General features: G+C 43.2%; 1 protein-coding gene across 5 annotated transcripts in view; it reads left to right on the forward strand.

Moving 5' to 3' along the window:
• Window positions 1–12384, forward strand: part of STT3B (STT3 oligosaccharyltransferase complex catalytic subunit B) — a 75336-nt gene that overhangs the window by 38843 nt on the left and 24109 nt on the right. For 4 of the 5 annotated variants that reach the window (XM_085892335.1, XM_085892336.1, XM_085892339.1 and 1 more), the window contains 2 exons: window positions 4256–4364; window positions 11547–11834. In XM_085892335.1, coding sequence (XP_085748461.1) covers window positions 4256–4364; window positions 11547–11834 — 397 coding nt within the window. Of the gene's footprint in view, window positions 1–4255; window positions 4365–8174; window positions 8289–11546; window positions 11835–12384 lie in introns of all 5 variants that reach the window. The other variant, XM_085892338.1, reaches the window with a different exon arrangement.

The raw sequence follows: 12384 nt of genomic DNA on the forward strand, positions 1-12384 counted from the left end.
TATAACATAGCAGGACTGTCTGTCTGTCTGTCCCTCGCTGAAGTACTCCCTCAATATGTACATGTTCCTCCATGAGCTTTATATCGCTGTTTGAAAACGTACAGATTAACAGTTGTTATGAAAATGTCCTACAAGTCAGAAAAAAATAACATTTTATAAAAATGAATGAGCATGTTGGGATGGAATCCCCAAAAAAACAACCAAACAAGGTAGGAAGGAATGACACCACAATCCTTTTACAGATTGACATCACAACATCTTTTGACATTTTTTTTATTGGTGGAAATAGTAACATTTGCATGAAGAAGTTTATTTAAGACATAGTTGTAGATTTATTGTGTGTTTTGTTTGTTGTGGGATTGAGACGAAAAAAAATTCCTCTGTCGTGAAAAGTCCTCCCTTGGCATACCTGAACTATCCACCTACAAGGCTTTCATCCACAGCTTGATGGAGTAGTACTGCTCTCTCCTCTGTGCTGGCTCCCTGCCTCGCATCTTGCTCAGCTTGATGCCTTGGAATCCAAGGTCTTCAAGTTCATTGGCATCTCTCGCGATGACGCTGAGTCTATGAGCCAATCACTTCACCATCGTCGACAGATCTGTGGTCTCTGTCTTCTGCCTCATTTCTGGTCTTGCACCCTCTGCCCTCTCCGTGCTTCCCCCCTTCCTCCCCCAAGTATCTGCAGGATGCACATGGTCCACCAGCCACCCCCTCCTCATGAAACTGCCTTGATCCAGAACCACTACTCACCTCCACTCATTTATTCCTCTCTTTTCCCACCCGTGGAACCACCCTCCACACTCTCTTCGATCTCGTTTTTCCCTCCAGGTCTTTAAGACAGCTGTTGACCACCATCTCCAGTCATCCCCCATCCAAAACCATCTACACCTGTCAAACCATCCCACCCCTCCCAAAATGGTGTTTACCTATTGTATCCATCTTGTCCACCCCTTGCATTCTCCTCTAACCCTCATCCGAACCTGCATCCATTGTTTGTCCTCCTTCCTTCCTGGCATGCATTTGTCATTTCCACTTTCTCCTGTTGTTCCCTTTTTTTAGGTCATCTCTACCGAGATGACCTAATAAAGCCGTACCAAATGTACGTCCGTCAACAATTTTTCTTTCCGATCTTGATGAAACTTAGTATGTGGGTAGAGGTCGATGAGTGTTGCACAACGATATAGCTTTTGTCCGGGTTCAAGGTCAGGGACGAGGTCACGAGGTCACGTAAGTTATAAAAATCGCCATTTTCAAAACCTATCTCGTCTGACATTCAACAAGATACAGTAGTACCATCCATCCATTAGGACCATACTCTGTGCAGAGCGTTTGTGCCGCCGAAGCAGTCTCCTTGGCTATTGGGAACAATCCTGGACGGGTTCGCCACTCCGACACAGTATACCAGCATGCTGGCACTCATTTTGCCGACCTCGGAAGGATGACAGGCAGAGTCAACCCCACCTGGTGTTAATTCAACTGCTGAGCGGGATTTGAACTCAGGACCCTAGGATCCCAAGCCCACTACCTTAACCATTAAGCCAACACCAGGCATAGTAGTACCTCTACTTACGAATTTAATTCGTTCTGGGAGTAGTTTCGTAACCTGGAACCTTCGTAAGTAGAGACGCCTTTTGAATGTAAATGCGCTAATCCGTTCCAAGCCCCGCAAAATTCGGACATTTTTTTTTTTAATAAATCATAAAAATGCATCAGAACATGAAACAAATACATGTTAAAATTAGATTACCGCACAATAAACATAAAACGAGAGGCACATAATGTAAAAAACAAAGAATAAAGGAAATAATAAAAATATTCATTTACCTTTTAACTGCTATTCTCGTTACTTTTTGGCCTCTTTGTTTACTGGTCCTTATCAGCAGTGTTTTTTGCCTCGCGTTTCGTGAAGAATTGATCCAATGACGTCTGCTTTTGCCGGCTTTTAACAATCCGTCGGAAATGCGCGAGGCAGACATCGTCATAGTGCGCGATAGCCCGACTTGTGAACACTTTTTCCGGGTGATTCTTTTCAACAAATTCCGAGACTTCATGGAATTTTCCTAAAATGTCTGATTTGGGCTGATGGAATAATGGCTGCCTCCTCCTCCTCCTCGTCCTCTTTGAACTCCTCCTGCACCGCGGTGTGTTGCATCACCTCCAATTCCTGCAGCTCCTTCGTCGAAAGCTCCTCGTTGTGCTCCTGAATCAGCTCGTTGATGTCCTCGTCATCCACCTCAAGACCCATGCCCTTTCCCAGCGAAATAATTTCGCCATGGCGAAGAACAGAGTGAAGTCCAGTCCTCCTTTTAAACTTCTCGAACCACCCACGCGATGCCTTGAACTCCTGGTGTAGTCCTTGCGCCGAATTTCCCTCGCCTGTATCCTCCTTCACGAGGTCAGTGAAGATGGCGGTTGCCTTTGCGCAAATTATGGCCTCTGTCACTGTGTCACCAGCGATCTCTTTCTCCTTTATCCACACGAGTAACAACCTCTCCATCTCATCGTTCACTGTCGACCTCCTCTTGGAAATGACAGAGAGGCCTTTGGAAGGAGCCGTAGCTTTTAGGGCTTCCTTTTGTTTTATTATCGTGCCGATCGTAGATATATTACGGCCATATTCTTTTGCGAGATCAATCAAACGCATCCCCTTTTCATACCTTTCTATTATCTCTTGCTTTGTTTGTATGGCCAGAAAAACTCTCTTCTTCTTCTTTTCTCCTTGTCCACTTTTCTTCATTGCTTTCTTGGGATCCATTGTGAATAAAAGTTACTGTAATCCACACGCGTACTGTACTGTAACACTGTCCGAGCACTTCGTAGCGGGACCATAGACTGTCTACAGTATAACTATATTTACAGAGCGGGACGGGGACACGAAGAACATGCTGGGATACACGCATACGCAAAGGGTTGCCAGGCAGATTTTAGGCGATAGCCAATGGCAGAGCAGCTTCAAGTTTGTTTACGTTCGGGAAACTCTGGGAGCAGCGAAAAGCAGCGCGTACTGTACTGTATTTTTGACTTCGTATCCTGAAACGCCTTCGTAACTCGAGGCAGTATTTTCCCGTTCAGGCGCTTCGTAACCTGAAACATTCGTATGTAGAGACATTCGTAAGTAGAGGTACCACTGTATTCGGCAACTGTTTATTGATTATGATAGTAAAAAATATTATGTTGAATCTAACCAGACAGATTTTTGAATTTCTGTCCTGTTTGGCCGCCACGTAACCTGGTCAAAAACACCTCCCCGTAAAAAGAAAACTTTTTACTTCCGATCTTGATGAAATTTGGTATGTGGGTAGAGGTCGATGAGTGATACCCAACGACATATTTTTTTTCCCGGATTCGAGGTCAGGGTCAAGGTCACGAGGTCATGAAAGTTGTGAAAGTCGCCATTTTCAAAACCTATGTAGTCTGTCATTTTAGGAGATATCTGGCAACGGTTCATCGATTATGATAGTAAAAAACATAGAGAGGACCGTCACCCCCACACGGGGGTAATTTTTTATGTTGTGTCCTGGTTTGTTCTGTGTCCTAGCTCTTCCACAAGCCAAGACCATGGATTAAAAAAAAAAAAATAAACAGTTAGGAGGAAATAGCAGGATAGACATACAGACAGACGGAGCCGATTACAATACTTCCCGTGTTATTTTTCAAAAAGTGTGCTGATAAGAAAAACTCTCACTTTAGGTGAATCAGAACATGAAAGTAATGAGTAGAAGGGGAAGAAGAAGAAGTTTTGAGTCCAGTGAACATGCATTAGCTTCGTGGAAATTGGATTTTAACTTGGATGGTGGGTGACCGTGTACAATAATACATAATTTGAGACCGTGTATATCTTTCAAAAGAAGTCGAATGCATTTTATGCATAAAATACAAGGAGCCCCTGCCAAGCCCAAAATTGCCCCTGTGAACTATTTAACGGGGACATTTTTTTTCCACAAAAAGAGTCCTCATGGACATTTTTTAAACTTTGAATCCTGATAACGAATGAAGCATCAGTCTGTGCAGTACAAAATTGTTTGCCTGTAGAATAGTCATCTGTTGTCTATATGGCCTATGATAGACTCCGAGGTCTTTGACACATCTTTTATGTAGTTTAGTGTGCTTAATGTCTGCTCTACGTCATAGTGCAATAACCTCTATCTTTTTTCTGCTCATTATCGTTGCTCATATTTTGTAAGCTGTCCCTCTGTATCCATCAGGTGCTGTTTGATTGGATGGTTGTCGCTGACTGTCTACACTTTCATTGCAGGTTCAACTATCGTGCAACCCATTATCTGACATCGCACAGCTTCTATGACTTCTTCAACTGGTTTGATGATCGAGCATGGTACCCCTTGGGCAGAATTGTTGGTGGCACGGTAATGAACGTTTTCATTGGATGTTTGTTTATTTGTTCTTCGTTTATGTCGTTATAAACTTGTTTCTCACTACAGCTCTTATTTTGCTTTGTCGCTGCAAACTGGCACCTGTGAATATTAAAACATGATTGAGGCAGCTGAGATGTGGATTATAGAATGAAAGCTTGTTCTCCAGCTTGAATTGTGAAGAATAAAGTTTCATAAAACGTACTGGTATTTGTACCAAGGAAAGTATCTAACCATAATGATACTCATATGGACACATCAATTGCTTTTGTATGGGCACACTCCAAAATTTGTAGCTCGTGTGCAGTTGGATTTGAAAAAGTCAGACAAAAATTGTCATTAATTGAGTCACATTTGGCAAGAAAAATAATGTTGAGAGCGGCATTATGGGAAGCAGGCACAAGTTCTGATATTTTTTGTGTAATTTGGAGGTGGATATAAATGCAATAAAGTGATTCTTGTTTTGTTTTGTTTTTATGTGAAGGTAAAGTAAAAAAGAAAATTATCATTATCTTATCTGTAATGCGAGCCATGGTGTCTGTCCGTACATTCATCTGTCTCCCATTTACAGCAGCGGCTTCCCGCACTGCGTTGGAAAAGCTGCTGATTGGTTATCTTGCATTTTAATTTCACTTCTCTTAATGCAAGATGGTCAGTCACTTTATTGTCCCTTCCAGTAATCTTTAAAATCAACATGAACATCTAGATTAAATTAGATTCAACACAGATCTTCATGGAGTAACGCAAGATTTAAAATAGCTACATTTTGCCCTCTTTTTCAGACAAATTTTTACCTCCACTGCCTGATGTTGCACCACCATTTCACAATGGGTGGTATAAATCTGAGTAAAACCAAGAGTGTGACATAATTCACATTTTAAAGTCCATTAAATAATTTAAATTGACAGATTAACTTTAATTGGACAGATTAACTTTTCCCATCACCGGGGATGGATCCTTTTGCTAGTGTTAATATTGTTAGGGGTTTCCGGGGTGAGTTTCATGAGGGGGTTGCTTGGGCTGCGACTCATCATCCGATCCCGAGGCCACAAGCCACAGATTACTCTACAGCCCCGATGGGTTGCTGAGCAACCATGGATACCGTTTGAGAAGGCCAAGTCTGGCAGGGTCCCCACTCCAAGGCTCACATTACCTTACTGTTGATTGACCCCACCCAGGTGGGGAACCACACTGAATGTCCCACCTCCTCTACTTATTGTGGTATGGCTGAGTGAAACTGTAGGTGAGGCATTGGCTATTCTAATGGAGCGAATCAGTGCGGTACAACTTCCCATCTATTTATTTTGTATGCTATGTTTAACCAATGAAGGAAAGAGACAATCAAGCAGGTTTGGAAACAACATATTAAACATGTATAAAACAGGCACATATTTACAAAGATTCGGGTATTTATAGAAATGCATTATCACATAAGAAACAGTCTTACCCCCAGCTCTCAAAGAAACCCCTTGCATAACTGGCTTTAATACAGACAGGTGCCACATTAATTTGGAGAAATTAAACAGACAAGGGTTAGACAGAAAGAAAGAAGTCAGGATGTGTTGCTGACCCCATCCTCACCCATAAGTGAGCAGGCTTGGCCCCTTTAGGTCTCAACGAGGTGCCAATGCAGATGAGTAAAAGGAGCAGGTGGGAGGTGCAATGGCATGCGGTATTGTGTGTTGCTTAGCTCTAAAAAGAACTGTTTGGGAGGGGGGCGAGGGGGGTGGGTCTCGTGTTGTTCGTTGATGCTCCACAACAGGCAATCCCTGAGGTGTGTGTGTGTGTGTGTGTGTGTGTGTGTGTGTGTGTGTGTGTGTGTGTGTGTGTGTGTGTGTGTGTGTGTGTGTGTGTGTGTGTGAAAGACGTGTAAGAAATCAGTTGTACCGACTTGATCAATGCCCGTGCCGCCTGTCATGCCTTTTGCATATCCAGGATGTGCGGAATGCCCATGCCACCTGGCAGTTTGAGGAACGTTGCCTGTCGCACCTTTTGTATTCCATTCGGGAGCACTCTCCTAGCTTGGTGCTTGGCGTTCTGCTCGTAGCATTGGGAAGCACCCCCATGTTCTGCTTGGTAGCCTTCGTCCCGCTCGGTAGCGCTCTGGCATTCACCCACGGATTGGAGGAAAACTCCCTCAGTTTCTGGGCTGCTCTCTGCTTGGGCTCATACTGTGCCCAATCTGAACATCAACTCGACTCCAAGCACTCCGTGCCATGTTCTTATTGTTCCCTGCACGGTGTCGCCGATTATGTCCACTTTCGGACTTTCGGCAGTCCACTGGATTGGCTGAGGCACGCTGTGATCCACAGCTGGGATTGGTTACTGGAGCGTGGGGGGCGGGGCGTTTCAAGCAGAGCCTCTTTTGATCCATTGCTAGAATTGCAAAGGACCACGTCCATTACACTGCTGAAATGCTGATTACCTGGCCGAAATACTGGTGAGATGACATTGTTTGAGGATATGTGTTTGGAAGGAAGCCGGAGAACGGCAGTTCGATTCCGGTTGTCGGAAGCTAAGGATTTGCGAATGGGTGTTTGAGAATGGCGGTTCAAATATAGAGTTGGAAAATGAAGGTTTGGAAATGAGGAAGAGAACATTGGGGAAAGTTCTACCTATAATTATAGGTATCATTATATATGATTATAATCATATATATGATTATAATTATATATGATTATAATCATAACGTATCCTTCTTTCTTTCCCCTGATACGAGAGGATGGGTAACCTAACTAAACAATCACTATCACAATATATAAACTCCAGGGTCCTTTTATGTGTTGGATATAATTCCCCTGGGCCTTTTCCATAACCACAACACTGTTTAAACTGGAACTTAAAGCTGATTTACTTTTCCATTTTACCTTTTATTCAAAGTACTATTTTCATGTGTTGAGGGTGTAGTGTAGGTTCATCCTGTTTAGTTAGCACCAGCATATAAGACCCGTCGCTGTGCTGATCTTTGCATGATTACCCTTGTTGGAGGAGAGCTTAGTTTATTTGGGTCCATCTGTTTCTCTGTTTTTTGTCTGTTTGTCTGCACAGAATGTATGTGTATGAATTACATTAGACCCTTTATTACACCTAAAACACTCTACAACCCCAGGCCCCATAAAGACCCCGAGGACCCAAAGGATCCAGAGGACACCAAAAGGCCCCCCCCAAAGACCTTTTTAGACCCTATAGATCCCATTACACCCTTGAGAACCTTCAAACTTCAAAGATCCTTTAGAATCCTGAAGACCCTGAGACTCCTTTCTATCCTTTAGACCTTCACAGCTTTCAGACCTTTTTAATGCGTTGTAGATGTCTTTGACCTTTAGACCCTTTTTAAGACCCTTTAGACCCCTTCGAGCTTTTCATACCATTTAAGGTTTCGATCCTTTTGACTCGAGACCCATTTAGGCATTTTCAAACCTTTCAACCTTTAGACATTCAGACCTTTGACCTTTATAACTCGGCCATTTAGACCTTTCATTTAATACATCCTTCCATTTATTTTCCACACAAAATACACCCCACAAAATAAGTCCTGGCAAGGGTCTGCGATCTCCAAATGCTCTTTCTTGGTGTGTTTTGTTTTCTTTGCGTGCTCCTTTCATGTACGATTATATATTTTTCTGTTGCTTCAAGAAGTATAACTATATATCATTGTGTGTTCCTTCTGCTTTTGTCTTGGTAAGGGTGTTCCAAAAAGACCTGGACAACTTTGGTTGTTATTGTATTTAGTACCACAAATGATACAACGATACCCTTTGTTTTATATGATGCAGAAACTCATAAAGTTTTCTTCATTTTCAGGTCTGGTGGTTTAATGTAAAAGAAAATTGTGACCCCACATGAGAAAGGTCAGTGCGTGGAATGGTTCAACGAGACGAGATCTGACATGCAAGTTCAGCGTAATTTATGTACAAGGTATGGAAGGATCCGCCATCGTGGACTTGTATCAAAGAGTAGTACAAGATGTTTAAGGAGACTGGAAATTGTTAGAAACAGAAAAGTGCCGGTCGACCAAGCCACAAGTGCAGCAGACGTTGAGAGACTCAAACCAAATTACTTGGAAATGCTCAGTTTGCCTTGGATATGCTCAGTCGCATAGAGGATGACGAAGATTACCTGAAATAGGTCATGTTCACAGATGAGGCTTGCTTTCATGTATCGGGGAAGGTCAACTGGCACGATGTGAGGTTTCGGGCCTCTTAAAACCCCCATGTGGTCATTGAACACATGCACGACAGTTCAAAGGTCAATGTGTGGTGTGGCCTTGCATGGTGGATGTGTGGTGGACACATGCTGAGCCGAACATGACAAGAAATCATGTACCGCCGTGATGTCCTCTGCACGACAAACGGAGCTCACATTGAAGTGTATTGATGGTGTGCACAAACTTTATGAGTTTCTGTATCGTACAAAGCAAAGGGTATCATATCATTTGTGGTTCTAAATATATGAACAACCAAAGTTGTCCAGGTCTTTTTGGAACACACTGTATATTTTCAACTGTTCCTGCCATTGTACGAGGGGCACTCAATAAGTTACCTTTAAATGGCGATATAAATTCGAGAATGTAATGTGTGTAAGTTGAAGAAGTGGAGTGTCCAGTGTGGCAGAAACTAGTTTAAAAGTGGAGTGTCCAGTGTGGCAGACGCTGCTCGCTCGGGCCGGCATCACACAGCCGACTCACCAAAAAGGGTTGCAGTAGTTAAGACCGTGCGAAGGGAAAAACATCACATTATGCTGGATGAAGTGGTCTTTGAATTGAACATTAGTCATGGTTCAGCACACCACATCATTCACAATGTGCTGGAGTTCCGCAAAGTGGGTGCCTAGACAACTCGCACCCGAACTGAAAGAACTCCACTTTTAAACTTCCTGTCCCAGTCGTACACCTGCTGCAGCGATAAACACGCGTCACCACATTGCATTTTCATTCTGCGATGGATTTCTCTGGGATTCACACCCTCACTTCCCAAGAAACGGATGACAGAACGTTGGTCCTCCCTGGTGCATGCTTCCGAGGGAGCCGCCATCTTGGAACTGCTCTACTGCCATCACACACTCAATGTTGCCAGATCTAAAACAGGCAAAACGTGACTCTTACCCATATAACATATGTCGTCTTTAACTACACACATTACATTCTCGAATTTATATCGCCATTTTAATGTTACTTATTGATTGCCCCTCATAGAATAATGGAGATGGTACTGTTGGAGCCATTACATTTAAGCTCCAAGTAACAGGAAGTGATGATGATAGGATGCACGTATGATATCGTAACTTGTATTTGCAAGTCCAGTGTGGTTGCAACAAGTCCTAGTGAATGTGAGTGAGTAGTCGTCTTGCTGGCAAAACCGACAAAGTCTGCTCAATGACAAGAGCTCGTTAAAACGATCTGGCTATTTAAGGTAACATAAATTGGGAGAGAGAAATAAGGACCAGTAAGATGTAAGAAAAAGAAACAAATTAATACGGTGGGGGCATCATGCTCAGGAGACTGCGCTGCCATTCCCGAGGTTGGGTACAAATCTTGCTGAAGAAGGTTGTAATTTGTTCAACGTAAGACTCATGATTGGGTACTCATTACGGAGAGCTAAACTCTATTTTGTAGAAGTACTAGAATTATCTTTAAACAACTTAAGCAAGATGGTGTTTCTGCAAGGATGACAATTGTGTGGTGCTCACCCCACTAAAGCCGCTGTCACACCTTGACGTTTTAGCCAGTGTATGGCAAGGTATCAAAATGTATGTAAAACGCTGGCGTACGCTGAACTATTGATGTTTTTTTCCAGTTTTGGACGTATTCATAACGAGTTGGACGTATGCATAACGTATTAGTAACGTACACAGAACGTTTCAATCACATATAGATAACTTATACCAACGAATGCTGAGCGTGTTGTCGACGTTCACAACCTATGCCCAACGATAGTCTAACTTGTGCATAGCGCGGCAGCGTATCGCCGACGATCACGTGGCGTAGCCTATTAAAAGGCTGTGGCTCGACGATTCAAATCATAACCGCACTAGACATCGAAGTGTCAAGCCGCTGTGATACCTTGACGATTTAGCCAGCGTATGCCGATGGATAAAAAAATTGTCTAAAATGCTGGCACACGTCGAATACGTTATGGGTAAGTTTTGTATATGTTAAGAGCACGCTGGCATATGTCGTAGTACGCCGACAAATTTTCAGCGTGTTGAAAATTTCTCGACGTATGACACACGTTCCGCATATGCTGGCCATAAGTTGTAGGCACGTTACGTGATCGTTGACACACGTCGACACGCGTTACTTGTAAGTTACTCATAAGTCGAAACACATCGAGGTGATGGTTACCGTCAGTGTTCCAGACTCCCTGGTTTTTTTTTATTTTTTTTTTATTTTTCTTCGGTATGACGGTGATGTTGACACTTTGATTTCTGGTGCGGTTATGATTTAAATCGTTGAGCGGCAGCCTATTAATTATATTATATTATATTATAACCACACTAGAAATCGAAGTGTCAACATCACCGTCATGCCGAAGAAAAAAAGAAAAAAAAAAACAGGGAGTCTGGAACACTGATGCTAACCATTACCTCGACGTGTTTTGACTTATGAGTAACTTACAACTAACGTGTGTCGACGTGTGTCAACGATCGTGTAACGTGCCTACAACTTATGGCCAGCGTTATACGGAACGTGTGAGTCATACGCTGGCATACGTAGAAAAATTTCAAGCATGGAAAATTTGTCTAACAGCTCGGCATACTACGACGTATGCCAGCGTACTACGACGTATGCCAGCGTACTATGACGTATGCCAGCGTACTACGACGTATGCCAGCGTACTACGATGTATGCCAGCGTGCTCTTAACGTATACAAAACTTGCTCATGCGTATTCGACGTGTGCCAGCGTTTTAGACAAATTCTTCATCCACTGGCTAAATCATCAAGGTGTGACAGGGCCTTAACACGTGGTTGGTTGAGGTACTGTATCTGAATAATGTTATGATTTATTCGCACATCGTTGTTTTTTTCTTCCCCACAACATATTATGAACGTAATACAGTAGGTCATTTGACATTTTTTTTTACAACAGCAAAGTAATATTGATGGCTTTACTGAATAAATTGTACACAAATATGAAAATGCTGCGATCACCATCTCATCTAACCCACCCCATAGGTGTACCCAGGTCTTATGGTGACGGCAGGCAGCGTTCACTGGCTTCTGAACATGCTGAATGTTACCGTGCATATCCGCGACGTGTGCGTGTTCCTGGCTCCTGTGTTCAGTGGCCTCACAGCGTTTGCCACCTACCTCCTGACGCGAGAGCTGTGGTCTGCAGGAGCAGGCCTCTTTGCAGCATGTTTTATTGCCGTGGTCCCTGGATACATCTCTCGTTCGGTAGCCGGCTCCTATGATAATGAGGGTGTCGCCATCTTTGCACTGCAGCTCACTTATTACCTTTGGGTGAGTGAAGTGACTAGTCAATGTTAACAGATGTGTGAAATAGATATCTCTATTTGTAAGCTGTAACTTCTCTTCCCTCTCTTCAAATTTTTTCCAAAAATCACAACATAGTCAAATATTTGGAATATGTCTTTCAATCCTGACAAATCTCACACTCCCAATATCTCTCTCCAAAAGGGCCATCTGGCAACACCCCCCTCTCCATCTACTTTCTTCAGAATCCTATTGAGGGAGTTCAGTCATTCAAACTCCTGGGTCTCGCTATCAGCCATGATCCTTCTTCGGCAAACAACGTTTTGAAGTTTGCCTCCAAAGCCAGCCGCCGACTGGTCATCCTCCGTCGTATAAAGTCCTTCCTTGGCACACCTGAACTACTCTCCACCGACAAGACTTCATCCACAGCTTGACGGAGTACTGCTCTCCCCTCTGGGCCGGCACACCCTCCTCACATTTTGCTCAGTTTGAGGCTATGGAAAAGAAATACCTTCAAGAATATTGGAACTTCCGCGATGAAGCTGAGTCGATGGGAGTTTCATTTTCCCATCGTAGA

Source organism: Eptatretus burgeri, chromosome 8, assembly GCF_056783735.1.
Source record: "Eptatretus burgeri isolate ZD-2024b chromosome 8, Ebu_testis_v1, whole genome shotgun sequence".
NCBI lineage: Eukaryota > Metazoa > Chordata > Myxini > Myxiniformes > Myxinidae > Eptatretus > Eptatretus burgeri.